General features: G+C 52.6%; 1 protein-coding gene across 6 annotated transcripts; it reads left to right on the top strand.

The window, feature by feature from the left end:
• The first annotated feature begins 1351 nt into the window (after positions 1 to 1351).
• On the top strand, positions 1352 to 20515 carry ZDHHC1 (zinc finger DHHC-type containing 1). 6 transcript variants are annotated; one of them, XM_053603927.1, is made up of 12 exons: positions 1354 to 1613; positions 7411 to 7457; positions 8796 to 9038; positions 12450 to 12625; positions 15412 to 15513; positions 15885 to 16009; positions 16109 to 16267; positions 16517 to 16629; positions 19360 to 19442; positions 19661 to 19754; positions 19881 to 19932; positions 20038 to 20515. In XM_053603927.1, the coding sequence occupies exons 2-12, from the start codon at positions 7449 to 7451 to the stop codon at positions 20322 to 20324; spliced, it is 1443 nt and encodes a 480-aa protein (XP_053459902.1). In that variant the 5' UTR covers positions 1354 to 1613; positions 7411 to 7448; the 3' UTR covers positions 20325 to 20515. The 6 variants fall into 6 exon arrangements, with proteins under 6 accessions (XP_053459901.1, XP_053459900.1, XP_053459902.1 ...); XM_053603925.1 differs by having other exon boundaries at positions 1353 to 1613; positions 19881 to 20515; XM_053603926.1 differs by lacking the exon at positions 15885 to 16009 and having other exon boundaries at positions 1352 to 1613; positions 16062 to 16267; positions 19881 to 20515.
• The last annotated feature ends 584 nt before the right edge of the window (positions 20516 to 21099 follow it).

Below are 21099 nucleotides of genomic sequence, written 5' to 3'. Positions count from 1 at the left end.
GAGCCAAAGTCAAGGTGACAGGGCTGGGTATGGTAGCTGATACCTGTAATCCTAGCACTCTGGGAGGCTGAGGTGGGAGGATTTCTCGAGCTCAGGAGTTCAAAACCAGCTTGAGCAAAAGTGAGACCCCCCATCTCTACTAGAAATAGAAAAATTAGCCAGGTATGTACTGGGAAGGTTGAGGCAGGAGGATAGTTTGAGCCTAGGAGTTTGAGGTTGCAGTGAGCTATGATGATGTCATAGGATATTCCCCAGGATATGTCCCGTGCCCAGCACATTGTACTCTACCTGGGGTGACAGAGCAAGACTGTTTCAGAAAAGCCCCCCAAACCCCGAACAAACAAAAAATTCCTAGCAGGTTGGTCACTTAGGGAAAGAAGAACAAGGGGAGAGCCTGTTTCCCTACCTTTTCCAGGGTGTAGAGGCCACTGCCTTCCTTGGCTCACAGTCCCTTCCTGTATCTTCAAAACCTCTGGTTCAGTGTCTTCATATTTCTCTGCCCTCTGTCCCACCTTTATATGTCTTTCTCCCACTCTGAACCTCCTGCCTCCCTCTTACATGAGTCCTTGTGACCACACTGAGCCCACCCAGATGACCCAAGAGACTCTTCCCCCATCTCCAGACTCTTAACTTAATCTCCTCTGCAAAATCCTTTTGGACATGTCCGGTAACATACTCACAGGTTCCAGAAATTAGGGTGAAGAAACCTTTGGGAGCCTCTTATTCAGACTACCACCCACTTTAACAAAATAAGAGGAAGAAAGATAAGTCAGGTAACAGGGAAGAGGATGGCCCAGAAATAGGCTAAGAAGAGCCCAGTGGAGACCAAGAGTAAATTTCCCATCAGCCCAAATTTCCCATCAGAGGAGTGGGCTTTCAGTAGATTTATGCTTGATTTAAAGGCAATAAGGAAATGAATTATTTTATTTTATATTCTGGGACACTTGTATTTTTAGTTATATCATTTATTTGTCCAGCTCAGTTTCCCCTTTAAAGTGTAAGCTCCCTGAAGCACCGGGATCTCATGGATGTTCCCCAGGATATGTCCCGTACCCAGCACATAATCTCATTAAAGTGTGCAAGTTGACTAAGGGTCTTCCTCAGAGTGGTGGTCTCAGGGGAGGAACAGGATGGGGGCGCCTTTAGGTCAAATTAGGATTTTGGGAAGGCAAATTGGGGATCGAGGATAGGGAAAGTGGGTTTCTAGGAGAGAGGTTAGAAAAAAATCAGGAAAGGGCCGGCCGGGGCTCCAGGGGGTCCCTGGCAAACCCCGCCCCAAGCCAGGGTACCCGCGCGAAGTGACGCAGCGCGGTTTGGCCGCTGTGGGGCGCCGTAGCCCGCGCCGTTGCCGAGGGAACGGGCCCAGCGCCGGACGAGGCCCAGCCCGTCTTGGCCTGGCCTGGCAGTACCGCGAGCCCGCCAGAGACGGAGGCGGAGGACAAGCCGGCCCAACCTCCGTCCGGGATGGGGCCCCGTTCCGGGGCGCGTTGCCGCCTGGACCCGGGGACCGTCTCTGTCGCGAGGGGCTGAAACCCAGTTGTTCGGGGGAGGGTGGGCGGCCAGGCTGGCTGACCTTGGCAGGGCTGATCTGACACGGCCGCCGCGACGCGCAGGTGAGGAGCCCTCGCCCCGTTTCTCCCCTCAGAGCCTGGCGCGAGCTGTCGGGTCGCGGCTGCCGCTGCCTGGCCGGGCTCTGGGCTTGCCTCTGCTCGGAGCCCGTGGCCTGAGCGCCAGGAACACGGCAGAGTGCAGGGCTTCCTTCCAGGATTCATCAGGTTCACAGATTAACATTGAGCGCCTACTGTGTGCCAGGCCCAGGGCCACGGTCGGCCCAGAGGCCTCTGAACAGGCGCGGCAGGTCTTCAGAACCCGCCGAGTGTGAAGGAGGCCGGTGGAGAGCAGGCGCCATATACATGACTACAGTGATTTTCAGGTCGGGTTAAGTTCTCTGGTGATGAAGTGGAGACGTTAGTCTGTCTTAAAAGGCCAGTTTTGAGCTAAGACCTTAAGATTGGAAAGGAGCCAGCAATGTGAGCAGAGGAGGAGTGTTTCTGAAGTAGGGAAAAGCAAATGCAAAGATCTGGAGGCAGCAGAGTACACGATGGCACAGAAAGGGTGAGGGGAGCTCTGCATGCCCTGGTGGAGGTTTTAACTTTATCTCAGCAGGTCAGGGAAACTACTGTACTTTGATGAGTTTCAAGTTTTGGAAAAGCACATCTTCCTTCTGGCTGCTGTAGGCAGCATGGTTGTGACAGGGCACACTGGGAAGTGAGCTAAGGGCCATCCTAGTTCTGCCAATCTAGATGTTCCTCCTGGAAGAACTTAGCCTCTCGGAGTCCAGCGTTCTCATCTGTGGAAAGAGGATGTTGTTCAGTATGTTGTTTATGAGTGAGAAAGTGAGGGGCCAGCTGGATCTGAGACCAGTGTGACTCGAGAGATCTATGAGGACAGCTTGAAATGACAGGACCTGCCTTAGAGACTTGTGTGGGTTGGATAAGTAAATTCCATTAAAGCCCTCAAAGCCGTGTCTGGCACAGAATTAAGTGCCCTCTAAATACTAGGTTTGCTTATTGTCCTTGAAAACAGTGTAGATGAGCAATGATGGAGGCTTGGGTCAGGATGATGGCAATAGAAATGGTAAGAAATGGGGTGGCGCCTGTGGCTCAAGGAGTAGGGCGCCGGTCCCATATGCTGGAGGTGGCGGGTTCAAACCCAGCCCCGGCCAAAAAAAAAAAAAAAAGAAATGGTAAGAAATGGCTTAACTTCCTTTACCAAAGCAGAGCAGGATTTAGACATGGGTGAAGTGTGGTTCACTGTGGGAGATGGGTTTGTAAACAGATAATCACCACGGGGGATGCAATAATGGCCCTCAATTAACCAGGTTTTGTTTTGTTTTGCTTTGCTTTTGTTTTTCTTACTTTGTTCTGCCATAGTTTTCTCCTTAATGACTGTTTCTTGGTGGGTGTTCCCCAAGGCTGACTCCTACAGTCTTATGAGTTGATTTCCTGGTTAAAATCAACAACTCTTGCCTCCCTTCATTAGTTTTCTTTCTGCTCCATGTCACTACCTCCTTCTTGTCCCCTTTCCTCGGCTTAACTTGGATCACAAACAGTCTGCAGTGGTTGCCTCAGGAGGAGAATGGCACAGAAAATATTTGCAGACCACATGAACTCAGGAATGAGTTTGAGGTTTCAAGCTTTTCTTGCCATAGCATCGGACTTCTGCATATTGTTTATGAGAAAGTGAAGGCTCAGCCAGAGCAATGACTGGAGAGGTCTTTGAGAACAACTTGAAGTTCCAGTTTTATTTCTAGGAGTTGTGTGATATGTATCCCTTGGTTGAACTGTAGCCACTTCTCAGAATTTTAAGGCCAGAGACTTCTTTGGCACCTGTGCAGAATTATAATAAACATCCCTAATAATCTTTTGTAAGTGACTTTTTGCAGTATAAAACAATGTGCACGGTGAAGTGTTTTCTTTCCAGCACTCCTTTAGGTTGTTAAATTGGACATCTGTTAAATCTCAGTGAAAATTATTTCAAAAGCAGATTCTGGGAAAAAGTGGAAAACATTTAGAAATATCCATAGATAGAAAATCTCTCACATGGAAACCATAAATCTGCTAGCAGAAAGAAAAGAAACTTGGGAGCAAAACTTCCTTGTACAGTGCACCTTCCCTTTGGGTTCTGGGGGTCACAGAGAGCTGAGCTGGTATGGACTGAGGACAAACAAGGCCCTGCCCAGCAACCCCTCTGTTGTGCTATTGGTTGTCTGATTCCAGCTTTGACAATATCCCTAGCAGCTCTTCCTCACGGCTGTGCAGCTGCACAACCCAGAATTGCTTTCAAGAGTGAGAAAGCATTTCAGTAAAACCAAGCGCTCTTATTACACAGTTGTTGGGCAGGAATTCCTTGTCTGGCCTGGTACAGAGAGAGCTCTGGATCACATAAGTGCCTTTGGTCTACATGGCAGCCTAGTGGGGCCAGGAGGCAGGAGGTAATATCCCTTATTATTTGACATACATATTTTTTTCAAAAGCAGTACATGGGCTGGGTAGGGTGGCTCACACCTGTAATCCTAGCACTATGGGAGACTAAGGCAGGAGAATTGCTTAAGGTCAGGAGTGAAACCCCAGCTATATTAAAAATAGAAAAAAATATCAGCTAGCCTCAGTGGTTCATGCCTGTAGTCCTAGCTACTGGGGAGGCTGAGGCAGGAGGATCACTTAAGTCTAGGAGTTGCAGGTTGTAGTGAACTATGATGATGCCACTGTACTCTACTAAGAGCAACAGAGCGAGACTCTGTCCCAAAAACACACAAACAACCCCCCCAAAATGAAAACAGCATATACTCATGATTTTAAAAAAATGAAAATCTCTGTTTTACAGCCTTCAGATTTCTTTCATTTGACTAAGTAGGCAAATTAAGGTAGCCTAACCTTGTTTTGAAAATGCTATTAGCAAATGAATGTTAAGGAGAATAGATTATTGACCTCCTAGTAATGATCTTCACTTTGTAGAGACAAATGGGCTTGTACTGCCCCTCCAATCTGCCTCAGACCCAGACAGTAGTTCCTGTGGCCATAATACTTCCTTTTATCCCTGTCTGCCTGACTCTCTATGGTTTGTTCTGTGGAGTAGACACCATAGAGTACATGGAGAATGTTTTACCAAGGTCCTCCAACCTCTCAGCCACCATAGATGGAGCTGGGGGTACTGGGTGGGCAAGGGGAGTTTGCAGGCCTTACCTCCACCTGCTGACCACCTCCTCCTCAAGACAGGGCTTGTGGGCTGCTGGCCTCACTAGGCCTTCTTGCTGTGGTGTCACGTCCTGGGGTGCCTTCCTCCCCCTTATGGTTACAAAGCTTTCCAAAACACCACTCACCATATGTCACTCTCCTGTTTTAAACTCCCTTTGATTCCCTGTGACTTTTTCAGCAGGGCCCAAACTTCCCTGCCTGGCCTTCTAGGTCCCACTAGGTAATCCGAGTCCCACAGCAGGTCAGAGCTCATCTCTCACTGGGCCCTCCCCCACTCTTTCCTCTACCCCCCAACCTGTCCACTCTGTGTTCCATCACACTGAATGGCTGACCCTGGCATGGGCTTCTAGAATGCCCACTTGCCCACTGATGTCTGATTGTGCCTCTCTGGGCCCCCAGAAAGGAAGCCCCTTAGGCTACTTTAATTTGCTTAATTTGAGGGTAGGTACTGGATGTCAACTGTGTTTATGTCCTCAGTGTAGGGGCTGTGCCAAAGTAAGTTCTGACTGGCCAACATCTGTGTGTGCCAGCTGGCCGTGATATCGGGGAGTAGAGCCACACACCTTTCAATATGGACTCCTAGAGAAAGTGCTGAGAGGGGAGAGACAGCCAGAGAAGTCCCTGGGTCTGGTGACAGTGTGTGGTCCTGTCCATCTTCCATCTTGGGGCCCCATCTTGGATTCTCTCTGACCTCCCAGCCCTTTTAATCAAAACCTTTTGGGTCGAAGGAATTTGTGGCCACCAACTCTGCAAAGGAAAATGTTATCAGTTATGAGTTGGCTGGCCAGGCTTTCAGGACAGGTGGCATGCTTCTTGGCCAGTTTGGGTGTCTATTCCAGAATGTTGCTGCTGCTGCTGCTATAAGAGAGTTCTGTCTCACAGCACTATCCCCACATCACTGTCTAAGGCAAGTGGTACCTCTTTGGGCCAAGGGTAACCTGATTTGGGGTCAGAATCATTCCCAAGGCTATTGGTGGCAGGCCCCAGCTTCAGATGGTAACTCTGGAGTTACCTCAGGAGTCTGGGTGCAGCAGCCACTGGGGTTGCCTGTGGCCCTGCCAGGCAGTCAGGAGGCATCAGTCACATGCCTCTGTTTCTGTCTTTGGAAACTCCCTCAAGCTGTAGGGTTGTTTAGGTTTGAGATGGCAAAGAGAAAGCCAGAATTTAGGGATCCAAATTAATGGATTTTGTTCAAAGCACTTGCCTTGGTGGGTGATGGTGTCACAGGAGATCTGATATACAAGCCCCAGGGATTTGCCCCAGAGCAGAATCACCCAGCTAAACCACCCAGGGCTTGACCTAATGACCTTTTATTGTATCCAAAACTCAAGGACAAAGATTTGCTACCATTGGGGACATTGAAAAGAAATAATGCCAGCTTATGGACCACTTTTGACACCTTTGATCAGTGGTGACAAGATTAGAATGGCATCCAATGACTTAGCTTTTATAATAGTGTGTTCCTTGGGCCACTGACTTAAGAAAGCAACTTCAATCAACTCTGTCCCTTTGAACATAACCCTTATAAACTATCAGATGAACTAGCTTTAGCTTAGCCATCTGAAGACAAGCCAGAGAGCTAGTTAAGAGTAATGATAACATCTAGCATATGGTGAGCATTTCTGTGTCAAAGATTTATTTATTTACAGTGTTGCTGATCTATATACTTCCCTTGAGAGGCATCCCACCACTGATTTTTTTTTTTTTGAGATAGAGTCTCACTTTGTCGCCCTGGGTAAAGTGCTGTGGCATCATAGCTCACAGCAACCTTGAAGTCTTAGGCTCAAGCAATCCTCTTGTCTCAGCCTCCCAAGTAGCTGGGACTACAGGTACCCACCACCATGCCCAGCTAGTTTTTCTATTTTTATCATAGATGGGGTCTTGCTCTTGTTCAGCTTGGTCTTGAACTCCTGGCCTCAAGCACCTGCCACAGTGCCTGGCTATTTTTAGAGATGGGGGTCTCTTGCTCAGGCTGGTCTTGAATTCAAGCAATCTGCCCGCCTCCATATCCCAGAGTGCTAAGATTACAGGTGAGAGCCACCGTGCCTCACCCCCACCCCTGTGTTTCAGATGAGGAAACTCAGGCCACTCAGCTAATAAGTACAGAACTAGGAACTGAACCTATATCTGTTTCCTCCGAAGCTGGAGCTTTTCTTTTTTTTCCCTTTTGTGTCATCTTATAGAAGACAAGTGACCAAAGAATTCCAGTTGAATGCCTGGGAGAAAACTAAGTTTGTTTGCTCCATTTAGCTTTGAGATGAGACAACTCAGAAGTGACTTGAAATAATGCCAAGCTTGGCTTTCAGGAGGCTGTGAGCCTTGGATGGACTGAAGGACAGAGTAGCTAAGAGTGACTGTCCAGGGTGGCACCTGTAGCTCAAGGAGTAGGGCGCCTGTCCCATATCTCGGAGGTGGTGGGTTTAAACCCGGCCCCGGCCAAAAACTACAAAAAATAAAAAGTGACTGTCCAGCAGTCATGGTGATAATAATCAGTCAGCAGTGGGAACTGGGTTGCAGGGAGGGACGGGTATATAATGGCTGTGTAGGGTTAGGGGTGGGCTAAGGGGATTGATAACAGGGCAGAGTAGGGCCTAGATAGCTTCCGGCGAACCAGGATTCTACTCCATTACTGTGCCCACTCCTTTTATTTCAGATGTTTTCAAGTCAGCAAATGTTTACTGAGCATCTACTATGTACAAGGTATAGTTCTGGGTGCGTGGGGGAGGGTTTGTGGGGGTCATAGGAGAATGAATCACAGCACATTTCTGCCTTTAGGGGAAGCTATTGTAACAGGGGAAGCAGACATGGGGATGGCCAAGTGTTCCAAATGGCAAAGTGACTTGCCCAATAAGGACTGAGCACAAGGGCCCCCTGACTCCACTTGGTACATCAGGGAAAGTTTCCTGGGTGAAGGGATTGGTTGGTTCCAATGATCAGGTCTTATTTTGTGGAGCTGAGAGGTAAGAAAGGCATTACCAGCAGATGTGCAGGGGGGAGTCTGCCATAACATTTTTGCTTAGTCAGATTCCCTGGCTCACGGGCAGGGGCTCCTGAAAGGAAAGTCCAGCTACTAGGGTTTTGTCTTTGCTCCCGGCCCTTTCATCAAGAGCGCAGAGCTAGCCTAACTCCCCAGGTGTGGCGCTGCTTGCCTCAGCTGCAGTCCCCTCTTGGGTCCAAATGATACCCACCCCATCCTATCCTGCATTTATTTTTAGCTGTCAGGCGAGCTGTTGAGCTAAAGAGGGGGTGATGGGGGCTTCTGCTATTTAGTGATATGGCTTTGACTGAGGCCTGGCCTTTCCCTGAGCTGTCAAGTGGGTTAGAGGGCATTAGCCCACCTTTTGGGGTAAATCTGTGCACTAGGCCCAAGTTTACTTAGAGAGATGTGGTCCTTCCTGCTGCTGGAGAGAAGTGAGAGGAATCCTTCTCTCTCTCATGTGTGCTGGCTTCTCCCCAGCCCAGAAGCCCTTCTGAGGCATGGGGCAGAGGTTCAGGGTCTCCCAGTCCAAAGGTTCCAGGTCTGCTGAGGAACAAAGGCATACCCTCTTCTGAGCACCCCCACTCCCTGCCCCATAGGATACAGGGGCTGTCTCTGACACTTGCATTTGGACCTCAGGACAGAGGTGACTAATCCTGACAGAATCAGCATGTGTTCTCATCGTTCTGGACGCAGCCAGATATTGTTACCAGATGAGAACATGTCTTATTGGGTTTAACTCTGATGGCTGTAGAAACAGAGCACTTTGAGGCAGCCACACTGTGTCCTGAATACACCCTGGTTACTCCTACCTTGTCCTGGCTAGGCTGGAACCAGAGTCTGCACTAGGGTTTTGAGCTAGCACCCCACAACCACCCTCCCCCACTGCCCGTCTCTATCATGCTAAGACCCCAAGTTGCCCCACAGAAGTAGCTGGGTGGTGGCTTCAGGTCCCAGCCTGCTCGCCGTGGTACTAAAACCCAGCCAGTTACAGTGGGGCCCTGGGCTCCAGCCCAACCTCTTCTCGCCAATACTCTCACTGTTCTTTCTCCCTCTGGAAGATGACCATCTGCAACAAGCCCTCTAATAAGACGGCCCCTGAGAAGAGTGTGTGGACAGCGGCTGAGCAGGCCGGCAGACCCTCCCCGGAACTGCAAGGCCAGCGATCCCGCCGCAACGGGTGGAGCTGGCCTCCTCACCCCCTCCAGATCGTGGCCTGGCTGCTGTACCTCTTCTTTGCTGTGATCGGCTTTGGGATCCTTGTTCCCCTACTGCCTCACCACTGGGTGCCTGCTGGCTACGCTGTATCCTTGGGAAAGTGTGGGGCTAGTGGCGGGAAGAGGGGAGCCATGGATAGACAGACATGGCAGAGGCCTGAAACTGGGCTCAGAGCCTCAGGGAGCACAGGTGGGGCAGAGCAGGGTGGGCCCATTTCCAGGAACCAGCTGCTTACCTGCCTGGCCTCCATGTGACAGGGTGAGTGGACAAATCTAAAGTACTTTGGAGCATTTAAAGCCCCACATGGATATGAATCTTACCAACCACAGTACCACAGGCGTGACCACAGAAGACAGCCTTAGTTAGAACCATCTTTAAGCTCATTGTGTTCAGAGCTAATCAAAGGACAAATTAGGGTATGGTTATTCTGTTTATGAAAGAAGCTTTCACTTTTCTTTTTTTTTAATTTTTAATTTCAGTGTGCTTGTTCATTCTTCTTTATTTGAAGTACTCCTTTTTTGTTGTTGTTGTTGATTTTCTTTCTCCTGCGATGCTGGCTGTTTTTGATGTTGTTAGTAGAGACGGGGTCTTACTCTGGCTAACTGCTGCTCATATGGGTTTTGAACCTCTGAGCTCAGGCAATCCACCCGCCTCGGTCTCCCACAGCACTGGGACTACAGGAGTGAGCCACCACGCCTGGCCGAAGCTTTCACTTTTCAAAAAAGTCACTTTTCTGGTCACAGAATTATTTTAGGTAGTAAGTTTTCTGGTACATTTAAGTTGTGGTTTTTATTTACGGACAGATTATCAGGCTATGTATGCCTAGGACTGTTTATGATCTTATTGATTTTGTAACTCAGACCATTTCAGGATGAGATTGAATGTGACAAGAGGCAAGACAGAGATGCCCTGAAGGCTCCTGGGGACAGTGACAAACATAGACTTGCCTGAACCCAGTGGTGTCTTTGCCCCAGCCCCCCAGGAGAAGAGGACATGGTTTTAAGGTCAGGGGGTTGAAGTGCCCTTGTCCAGAGAACTTGTACAAGAGTGTCCTAGCATGTGTGTCCTTCAAGAAGGTGATCCCCAGGGGAAGGGAGCAAGAGTCACCTAAGGGCGATTAGCCGGAATGGGCTTTAAAGCCTGGGAGATAGAGTCAGCAGCTGAGCTTGGTGTCTGATCTAGGCCTTCAGGGCTGTGCGGATTAAATGGCTTCTGTCAGCTCTCTGGATCTCAGCCTCCTCCTCTGTCAGCTCTCTGGGTCTCAGCTTCCTCCTCTGTCTGACAGGAAGGGTCCTGCCTCCCGGGATGAGAGGGCGAGGAGCATGTTAGGGTATGTGTGAGCACCAGAACACATAAAATGTGAATGTGAGTGTGCTGGCTTAGAAACTGAAGAACCCTGGCGCTCCCTGGCTTAGAATGCTCTAACGGCTTCTTCCTGCCTGAAGGAATGAGGTTCAAGATCTTTCCATGGCCTTCATGGCTCTCTATGTTGTGGACCTTGTCTGCCTTCCCAGTCTCCTCTGGTACCATGTTCCCTATTCTTCTCTGTTTCTGCAACACTAGTGTCTGTCTGGAGGCCCCTTGCCTCTTTCCCTAGCCCCAACACCCAGCTAAGTCAGAGGTTAATTGGCAGCCATGAGCTAAGCTGGCCTGCAGATTTTTCAAAAATTGAGATATAATTAACACACAAAATGTACAGATCTTAAGTATTCCTTCTGTAGGTCTGTTTTAAAAATTATTTATTTCTTTAACATTTAAACATTGAGAAATCTCACATAAAACCCCAGATTTCTGGTTCCTTTGAGAAGCTAGCATTTGGCAACACGGACTCTCATTCTTGCAAGGCAGCCATGAGCTGGAACCACACTCCAGCCATACCTCCGGCTGGCACTCTGCATGTTCCCAGCAGTGACGGTCTCCAGCCAGGCCCCCTTTCTTCTTCTCTTTACTTGCCAGGTCCCCATAATCCCTTCTTCCCCAAGTCTCAGCTGAGTCAGTTCTTTCTCCTTGAGGCCTTGGGGAGACCCCTTCAGACTAGACAAGGTCACCTGGTTACAAATTGGCATAGTCCTGTGAACTTTCTTCATTGTAATTAACCCATTTTTTTAATGTCTGTGGTTTTCCAGCAGACTGTTGTTTCCTCAGGGCTAGGGACAAGTCTGTCTTGTCCCTGTCTTATCCCTCAGTGCCTGGCCCAAAGAACATCTCAGTAAGCAGCTGATTGAATGAACCAGGGGGTGGAGCCAAAGAAGTGCTAGAGCAAGCAGAAGCTAACTGTTTGCCCTCACTCTGGTCTGAAGAAGGCTGGAGTGGGGAGGTGCAGGAACTGGCAATAACAGAGGTTTAGGAGGAGCCAGAACAAAAGGGGTCTCCACCCAGCCCTGAGGAGTGAACTTTAGCTGGAGAGCCACTGAGGGCCTTTGCAGGGTTTGAACAGGGAGTGATTTGGGTTTAAGCTTTTAAAAAGCTCACTTTGTGAAGAGTAGACTCCAAGGAACACAGGCTGAAGGGGCAGGGTTAGGAGACTATGGAGTGACCCAGCCAAGAAGTGAAGACCTGACCGCAGCAGTGGCCATAGGGACAGAGAGGTCAGTGCCAACCAGGGGATTATCTCTCAGGTGTGGTGAGACACATCAGGGCTCATGGAGAAATTTGGCAGCTAGGAAGAGGAGGAAGAGAAGAAAGGGGGTTGGACAGAGGATGGATGGAGGATGGAGGGATGACGTCTGCCTGACTGTCAAGGGCATGGATGAAGAATGGGGTAGGCAGGTTGGGGGAGGGAAGGAAGAAGGTGGACAGCCACCTAGGAAGAATATATGGGTGATTTTCACATGGAGACTTAGCAGCAAGTTGTCGGTATTTGGCCCAAGCACTGAGCAGATAGGTCCTGGAAGAGCTGCATTTCAGCTTCAGGAATTAACCATGCTGCACCCATCAGGCTTTGAGCACCCTCCCAGACATTCAGCCTAGCGCTCCAGGTGCCTGGACTCCCAGTGGGGTAGGCAGTGAGTGTAAAGGTCCCTGTCTGCAAGGGATTCTCTATCTGGCCCAGTTACTCGAAGGGGATGGCTGAAGCCCTCTCAAGAGCTGACTTCTTTTGAAAGCAAGATAAGCAGGTTCACAACTTAAACTTTAGGTCCCTTGACCTTAGGGGATGGATGGTTTGGCCTAAGTTCAGACCAGCCAGGACTTGTGCTGGACCTGGAGCAGTGAGGCCAGGGCCCTGTTTTTGAGCCCCTAGGTGGCAGCAGTGGGCAGTATTGGCTGTGGGCTCCATTACCAGATAGCCCCTCTCCTCTTCCATTTAAGGGGACAGGGTCCCACTGAAGAGTTCTGATGAGAAGGCTCAGGGCAGCTGGAGGTGGGACGTGGCACAGGCAGATGATCTCTGCTCTAGGGGAGTTGGCCTTTGGGGTGAAGAAGTTCCCTGGCCACAGGGAGTAGGGTGGGCTCCCAGCCAGCAGAGTGTAGAGTGAGTCTTTAACCTGCTGGGCTAGTGCATGGGCGCTATCTTTGCCGGCCACCTCGTGGTGCACCTGACTGCCGTCTCCATCGATCCAGCAGATGCTAACGTCCGGGACAAGAGCTATGTGGGCCCCCTGCCCATCTTTAACCGCAGCCAACATGCACACGTCATTGAGGACTTGCACTGCAACTTGTGCGACGTGGATGTGTGAGTGCATGTGAATGTATGGATGTGGGTACATGTGGGTGCAGAGTATGCCTGGGAACCGGCAGGGGGTGCATGGCAGAAAGGAGCGGCTAGGGCTTCACAGTTATCCCGGTACTTCAGAACCCTCATCAAGAGTCTTGACCAGACATAGTGGCTTAAGCCTGGAATCCTAGCCCTTTGTAAGGGTAAGGCAGGAGGATTACTTGAGGCCAGGAGTTCAAGACCAGTCTGAGAAACATAGCAAAACCTTGTCTCTATTAAAAAAAAAAAGGGCCAGGCATGGTGGCTCAAGCCTACTGTAATCCTATCACTCTGGGAGTCTGAGGTGGGTAGATAGCCTTAACTCAGGAGTTCAAGAGTGAGCAAGAGTGAGACTCAGTCTCTAAAAATAGCTGGGCATTGTAGTGGGCACCTATAGTCCCAGCTAGTTGGGAGGCTGAGGCAAGTGGATTATTTGAGCCAAAGAGTTTGAGGTTGCTGTGAGCTATGATGCCACCGCACTCTACCCAAGGTGACAGAGTGAGACTTTGTCTCAAAAAAAAAAAGATAGTCGGGCATTGTGGCAGGCACCTGTAGTCCCAGCTACTCAGTAGGCTGAGGCAAGAGAATCTCCTAAGCCCGAGCTGGAGGTTGCTGTGAGCTGTGGCACCACAGTATCTACTGAGGGCGAAAAAGTGAAGACTTCTTTGTCTCTTAAAAAAGAAAGAGAGAGAGAAATTAGCCTGGCATGGTGGCATGCACCCATATTCTACCTACCATTCCAGAGGCTGAAGCAGAGAATAACTTGAGCTCATGAGTTCAAGGCTGCAGTGAGGTATGATGGCATCACTACACTCTAGCCTGGGCAATAGAACAAGACCCTGTCTTAAAAAAAGAATCTTGGAGTGACAGAGAAGACCCTGAGAAGGTGATTGGGTGGCTGGAAATAGAAGATGTGAAATAGCATTCCAACAGTTAAAGTAGGAAACATTTGGCACTGCTACAAACATTTCTAGTGACTGACTGCCAATGCCATCTCCCCATTTCTTATAAGCATTCCCACTTGGGTTGGGGAGGAGAGTTAATGCTTGAGGACTCACTATGTGCTAAGCACAGTGCACAGGCATCCTGCACGGTTGGCAGCATCTTCTCACCTCACAGAGGAGGAAGAGCCCAGAAAGGCTGACAGGCCTGCTGAAGTCCTACACAGCTACTTACATCAAAGCCAGAACCACAACCGGGCCTGCCTGGCCCTAAGCAGACCCGCATTTCCACATGAGCAGTCTGAGGCCAAGAGAGGCCAAGCAACTTGCCCCAGGTTACACTTCTGTTGAGGAGAGGAGTCAGAACGTAGAGCACCCATATCTTCTGGCTGGTCCCCACTTCCTCTGTAGAGGCCTTCCCCTCCCTTCTGGAGCTTCCCAGTCTCCCCCCTCAGGTGGGAGAAAAGGGATGAGGATGTGGTCCAAGGCCAGAGCCACACATCTAATCTGAAGACCCAGGCAGCAGGTCAGAAGTCTGTCCACTGAAATTAGAAGCCCACAGTGGTAAGGTGCTAAGAACCTGGTCATGAGGCCACCCTGCCATACACTGGGTACCAGTCAGCATGGTGCCTCTGGTGGCTGCGCTGGCAGTTGGTGCCCATTGCAGGGCTCTGTCCTTTCCTGGGGAGGGGTGATGCCCCATTCTCACACACTCCTTTGGGCCTTGGGAGGTTGGGAGATTCTCACCTGCATGTTAAGTGTGGCTACCCCTCAGCTGACCCCCTGCAATGAGCTGCCTTAATACCCACCCAGATGGCTGCTTGCTCCTCTTCTTGTGACTCCCTTTCTTTTTTGTTTATTCTTGAATTTTTATTTTTTTTTTGAGACAGAGCCTCAAGCCGTCACCCTGGGTAGACTGCCGTGACATCACAGCTCACAGCAACCTCCAACTCCCGGGCTCAAGCGAGTCTCCTGCCTCTGCTTCCCAAGTAGCTGGGACTACAGGCGCCCGCCAAAACGCCCGGCTATTTTTTGATTGCAGCTGTCATTGTTGTTTTGGCGGGCCGGGCTGGATTAGAACCTGCCAGCTCAGGTGTATGTGGCTGGTGCCTTAGCAGCTTGAGCCAGAGGCGCTGAGCCTTTTTTTTTTTTTTTTTGAGACAGAGTCACACTCTGTTCCCTGGATAGAGAGTGCTGTGATGTCATCATAGCTCACAGTAACCTCAAACTGGGACTACAGGTGGCCACCAGTATGCTTGGCTACTTTTTCTATTTTTTTTTTTTTTTAAGTAGAGAAGGGGTCTTGCTCTTGCTAACACTGATCTCAAACTCCTGAGCTCAAGTAAACCACCCGCCTCAGCCTCCCAGAGTGTTAGGATTACAGGCGCCTGGCCTGTGACTCCGTTTTGATTAGTGCACACAGACTGTTTTTTGGAAGAAAGCCAGTACAATGCCCATAGAATGGCAGGGAAAAGGGGACCCAGGAATGGAAATGTCAGGAAGGGCAATGCAGGCCCTGGTCCCGGTAGCCTTGCTAACCTGCTCCCTACCCCCTACACCTACATCTTCTGGCTTGTCGCCGGGGTTCTTCCTTGGGAAGGAATCCCCTTTTCCGTTTCATATCATCCTCACCTAGGTGTGCAGTCCTTCCGCAGGATAGCACAACGCGTTCCCAACCCCTCCTTGTCCTCTGGGGCCCCTCCTCGCGGTGCCTGCAGGGGGCGCGCGTTCCTCGGTGTGGCGAGGGAGCCGGCTGGAGTCCTCCCCGGAGCCGCAGGGCTGGTGGAATGCGCCTGCTGACCGCGCGGTGCCCCTCGCCTGCAGGAGTGCCCGCTCCAAGCACTGCAGCGCCTGCAACAAGTGCGTGTGCGGCTTCGATCACCACTGCAAGTGGCTCAACAACTGTGTGGGCGAGAGGAACTACCGGTGAGAGTGGGGCCTGGCTGCAGGGGGCCTGGGTCGTGTGCTTGAGGGCGGGGCCTGGGCTCCCGCGTGGAACGCGGCGCGGGGCTGGTGTGCATCCAGGGAGCTTGTCTGTGACAGTGATGCTTCTGCGGTGCCATTGGGGACGACTGAGGGTGGATTTTGGGGTTTTCTGCCTTCCTGACCCAGAGAAAGGTGGCACCAGATGAGGTGGCCCCCCAGCTTTACTTTGCTTTGTACCTTTGGCTTCTGAAAAGTTGGGGCTGTGGGCTAGAGGTGCAGGCCCCCACCCCCAGCTGTGAGCCTTTCTGAGCTCATGGCCTTTACTAAGTTGGAGCACACAGATGCTGACAGCGGCTGGTGGCTGGGTCCAGGCTTTTTCTACAGAGTGTAGCATCTGCTTTACTGGGTGTCCTGCTCCTGGTGCTGGTGGCCACTTATGTCTTTGTGGAGTTCTTTGTCAACCCTATGCGGCTGCGCACCAACCGACACTTTGAAGGTCAGTTTAGGCCCCAGGCCCATTCCTACCCCCGACCCTGGGTCTGTTCTAGTCACTGGTCACAGCTCTGGCTGGTTGCACTTGGCCTGTGCTTTGCAGTCCTGAAGAATCACACAGATGTGTGGTTCGTGTTCCTGCCTGCTGCCCCTGTGGAGACCCAGGCTCCTGCCATCTTGGCCCTGGCTGCTCTTCTCATCCTTCTGGGCCTGCTGTCCACAGCCCTGCTTGGCCACCTGCTCTGCTTCCACATTTATCTCAGTAAGTGCCCCTCCCCACCTGCCCTGCCAGGTATATAGGTCCCTAGGCTGCTGGGAGGTCCCTAATTGGGCTGTAGACCCCTGAAACTATGCCCCTTCCCACTGCTGGTTCTTTATGATGGCCTGGTTTCACCCTAGGACTTAGTGTATTTGGGGACACTGGTTTCAGCCTGGAGCTGGGTGCCCTCTTTACCCTTATGAGTTCCAGGGTCCCCTCTCCACTGCACTGAGCCCTCTCCCCCCCTCCCAGTTTGGCACAAGCTCACCACCTATGAGTACATCGTGCGGCACCGCCCACCACAGGAGGCAAAGGGGGCCCACAGAGAGCTCGAGTCATGTCCCCCCAAGATGCGGCCCATTCAGGTATAGAGGTGGCCCAGAGGGCTGAGGGGTGGGAAATGGGGCTGTTGTTTTGGTGTGTGGGGGGGCTGTGCAGAGAGGAGCAGTGAGGATGCAGAGCATGGAAAACCAGCCTGGAATTGCCTCTGGAGAAGGGATCTTGGGGGCAGCTGGGGCCAAGTCTGTACTGAGCACCTGCCCACTTGCTCGAGTGTGGACACAGCCAGAGGGAGCTCTGTGTTTCCCCGACCCTGGCCTCATGTGCACACCTGTCCAGGCTCCAAGCATGCGCTGGAGGGCTTGAAAGTTAGGAGCCCTGAAGCAGACAGTTGGGGCTGCAGAAGAGAGGGGATGGACCAGTGACCAGGACTACAGCCAAGATTGGGACAGTGGCCAGGATGGAGCCATCAGTTCTTTCCATCTGTGACCTTGAGCCCTTATGCCCATTATCCTGCTTTATCCTTAGAATAACCCATAAAACAGGTACTGTTGCCACACCCATGTTGCAGATGAGCATACTGAGGCTGAGAAAGGTTAAATAGAAGCTGGGTCTAGGAGAGTTAAGGTCTCCCCACTCAGAAGCAGAGGCTCTGCAGCCTGGCCAGCCCAGTTGCTGACAAGCCTATCCCTATTCCCATGCCCCGTGGCTTCCTGAGGTCAGCAGCTGGGGGTTGGGTGGTCCAGTCCTCAGAGCCCCTAGGGACTGGGAAGGCAGGGGGCCCAGGCATGAATCTCTGGGAAGGCCGAGTGCTGGATCCTGAGTCCTCATGGCAACTGGACACAAACATAGGCTGGTGGGCGGGTTGGGGTAGGGCTTGGGACCCCGCCTCTTCTGTTTTCATCCCCAGGGCTGGACCTTGCATGTGGGTCAGGCTGCCAGGACTGTGCAGGCCTGGGCCTGGAGCATGCTGGCTGTGGTGGAATCCTCTCTGCCATACCACTGTGTACCTGCCCTGGTGCTGGGCACTGGCCTGTATGGACATCATCACAGAGAGGACTGAGGCAGGCAAAGCAGACAGGAGATTCACAGCTGGCATCCACTGAGGCAGGGCTGGTTCTGGGATGCCCAGACTCCAGGGCTCTGCCTCTGCTCTGCCTGGTCTTTGGGGCCCAGTGTGGCAGCAGTTCTGTCCATCTAAAAATGATGCAAAGGAGGCATACTCAGAGGGTAGATGTGATATGCTTATCCTCCTTTAGAGGGGAGAGAGGCGAGGCTGAGTACTATTCTGGAATGTGCAATTTTTTGAAGGTCTCTGAGGATGGGTCCTAGGGTCAGCTGTGATGAAAGGAGGGGGATCTGAGTGAGGACCCGCTGGTGAAACTCAGACTTCCCCCAGCTGGTTAGGGCCTGGCCCCAGTCCCATCATGGCCCCTCAGGCTTCTGGGACAATCCTCTACTGCTGGCCCCTTCTCTGCCCCACCCTCCAGAACCTAGGGCCCCCAAGGTGAGCTTTGCCCCTCTCTGCTGGCCCCTGGAGGAGTGCTGGGTCCACACCAGGGAAGGGAAAAGATGTGGGGAGGGCACCTTGAGGTCCCAATCCCTGTAATTCGCCTCTGATCCCTGACCATGGGCTCTCCTGCCCAGACCAGCACCCCCAGACCTCTTTCCAAAGGATCAGCCTGGGCAGAGTTTGGGCAGGGATGGCTGGCTGAGCTTTGTTCCCTAGATCTTTCAGGGCCCCTGTAGGCAGGCTCCCCACCCCCAACACGAGCAAGAATGCGGGAGGGGCCTCTCTTTAGAGCCGTTGCCCCCCAAACATAGGCTTGTTTTAGAGACAGCGTTGCTTGTTACAGTGTCGTCTCCGAGTTAGTCAGGACGCCTCCGTCTCCATGGAAATGGCTGCTGAGAGGGTGACAGCTGTCTGGGTGCGCCTCGATCCCAGACTCCGCCCCCGCCCCGCTCTCACTCTGCACCACGCCCTTCCCAGGCTGGCTTTTGTTTCCTCACCTGCAGCCTTAGGGGCGGGTAGGGGCTCGTCCTTCAGGTCGGGATGTAGTCCTAAGCTGCTCCTGCGACCTCCCAGGCTCAAGGCCCTTCGCTGTCGCTTTCCAGGGTAGGGAGGCACATCTGCCAACCGCAGGTTGCTGTGAAGATCAGCAATTAAGGAAGTCACAATTCACCAATAAGTCTGGTCCCAGACTGTAGTTCATTCCACCACTCACCACCTTCCCTTTCAGGGTGAGGGCAGGGGAACCGTGCCTCCACCCCACCCCACCCCCAGCAGCTGGAACTGTGGCAGGCATTGTGAAGGTGAGGGGATGCCCAGGATTCAGCTCCTAGGGAGCAGGGAACTGTGCACACAATCTCAGATGCACACTCTGGCCTGTGAACTGCTGCTCCAGCTCTCAGCTGGGGAAAAAATCCATTTAGAGGCTGGAGCTCTGAGAAGGGCCAGGAACAGGAGAGGGCATCCCTGAGCTTCCACACCACCCTGCGCTGCGTGGCTGAGCACCTCTAGAGGGGGTGTGTAGACCCATGGGGCTGGAGCCTTCCTGGAGGAGGTGGAGTTTTGACTAAATGAAGTGAGGACCTGGGCCTGGGGTGAGGTCCAGTAAAGGGTGTTTAAAGCCTCACTCTGCAGAGGGTTTTCTCAGCACAGCTGGGGACTAGGAGGACAGCCCTAGGCCCTTGGGCAAGGCCTGGGCCATCCCACAGAGGCCAGGGAGGTGGCCTGTGTTTGGGACTGTGTGGGTTCAGGACTCACGAGATCCTTGCATCTGGTCACCCAGCCTCCCTGACTCCCACCTTCTCAGGAGACAGAGTTCTACATGCGGACCTTCAGCCACGTGCATGCACCACCCCCAGGCTGGGCCAGGCCAGCATCAGTGAATGCCAAGTGAGTTGGACCTGAGCCACCTGGGCATCTCCCATTAGCATGGCAGGGCCATCCCAGGTGGGAGAAAAGGCATAGGTCAAAACCAAGGCATGGGTGTGGGTACAGCCCAGCCTGGCCTTGGATAGATGAAGGCCGCTTATCCTCTGTTGGGAATGGAAACCTCCAGTGGGCGGGTTTGGGGAGCAGCACCCAGGCTGACCCTCCTGCTTTCCCCTCAGTCCCTCCAGGCTTCTTGCTACCAGCGGCCAAGTGGAGCGTCCACCGTCCTCCTCCCCAGACACCGTCGCTCTGCCTCCCGCGATACGACCCCAGGTAGAAGGGACCGATGCCAGGTTCCCTGTCTAGTTGGAGGGAGGTGCAAAAGAAGCCTCCCTCTCTGCCATATGCCCCTGCTGCTTTGGCGACACGGGGCCTTCAGTTTCTCATGTGCCTCTGCAGAAAAAGAGTACGTGTCGCGTGTATAAGATTCCGAAGGCTGAGATTCTGCGGGGTGAGCACCCCTTCCTATCCGGGTCTTGCTCAGGGAACTCCGAGGGAGGGAAGAGCAGATCCCGGAGTCGCAGCCCTTGGTCTCACGTTGCCCTCCTGTGCGCAGAGCTCGGGACCCCAGTCTGCAGCTCCAGCTCGTCGTCTACTGATTCCGAGGGTGCCAGCCCAGTGCACGCCGCTGGCCCCGCAGGCGCTTACCATTCGGCGTCAGCCGAGTCCATGGACGTGATTCCTGTGGCGCAGACGCGCCTGGGCAGCGCGGCTCTGGCTGCCCCAGGGGGCAGGGGCCGGGAGGCCGGGCTGGCGCTGCAGTCGCGTGCGCCCGCCGTTTTCGTGAGCCGGAGCAGCGGCGAGCCCGGAGCGCGGGGCGGCCGGGAGGCCCGCCTGGCTTAGCTGGGCCAAGGAACAGAAGGGCCGAGGAGGAGCGGCCGGCCCGACTCTCTATGCAACATCCCACCCTTGCCGCACCGAGTGCACTTTAGGGGCCCCTACGGCCGGCGGGATCGGCCTCCTTCCCCCACGACTAAGCAATACCCGCCCACCTGGCCATGATGCTCCAATAAACTTTTTTATGCTTTTGCGGATTTAGTGCTTACTTTCCCAGTGACAAGGTCCATGGCCCTGGAGCAGCCGGACCACTGCCCGTCAGCCTGGGGGCGAGGGTGGATGGAAACTTGTACAGTAGTTTGGCCTCCCAGATTGTCATATGGAGGTATCGGCTTGGTGGGGCGGAGGTGGGGGGGTTCCTAGGCGCTCAGGTACTAGGCTCGAGGTTAGACAAGGCCTTGGAAGGCTTCCTGAAGGAGGTCATTTTTCTTAAAGATAAGCGAAATCAAAGCGACTGAGGGAAAGCAGGCTCTGGGCTCCGGAGATAGCCGCGGTAGCAGATGCTGTGAGGCCAAGGCCGAGGAGTGGTGGGAATGAAAGGAGGGGGCGACCCGGGAGGTCCAGGAGCTTTTTCCCGGTGGCGGGATCGCCTTCGGGGGAACTAGCATTCTAGGGCTGGGCAATGCATGATTCATTGTCCCCTCTCCTTAGAGCTCTGGCCTCAGTCGGGAGAACTCAGAAGTTGTGGCCTGCAGATGACACTCATTCAATGGGTAGCTATCGTTTTCAGTCAATTGTAGACCCCTGTCAAGGAGAGGATTTTCTTGTCCCTCTTCATCTC

Source organism: Nycticebus coucang, chromosome 2 (genome assembly GCF_027406575.1).
Source record: "Nycticebus coucang isolate mNycCou1 chromosome 2, mNycCou1.pri, whole genome shotgun sequence".
NCBI classification, from domain to species: domain Eukaryota; kingdom Metazoa; phylum Chordata; class Mammalia; order Primates; family Lorisidae; genus Nycticebus; species Nycticebus coucang.
Note: the sequence above shows the minus strand (reverse complement) of the source record. Positions and strands in the feature narration are given on the sequence as shown.

Excerpts from the sequence above, each read along its gene's own strand:
- ZDHHC1 (XM_053603925.1), top strand. Across the intron at positions 9,039-12,449 it reads GGGTGCCTGCTGGCTACGCT|TGCATGGGCGCTATCTTTGC; the intron begins GTATCCTTGGGA and ends CTGCTGGGCTAG. Across the intron at positions 16,268-16,516 it reads CTGCTTCCACATTTATCTCA|TTTGGCACAAGCTCACCACC; the intron begins GTAAGTGCCCCT and ends CCCCCCTCCCAG.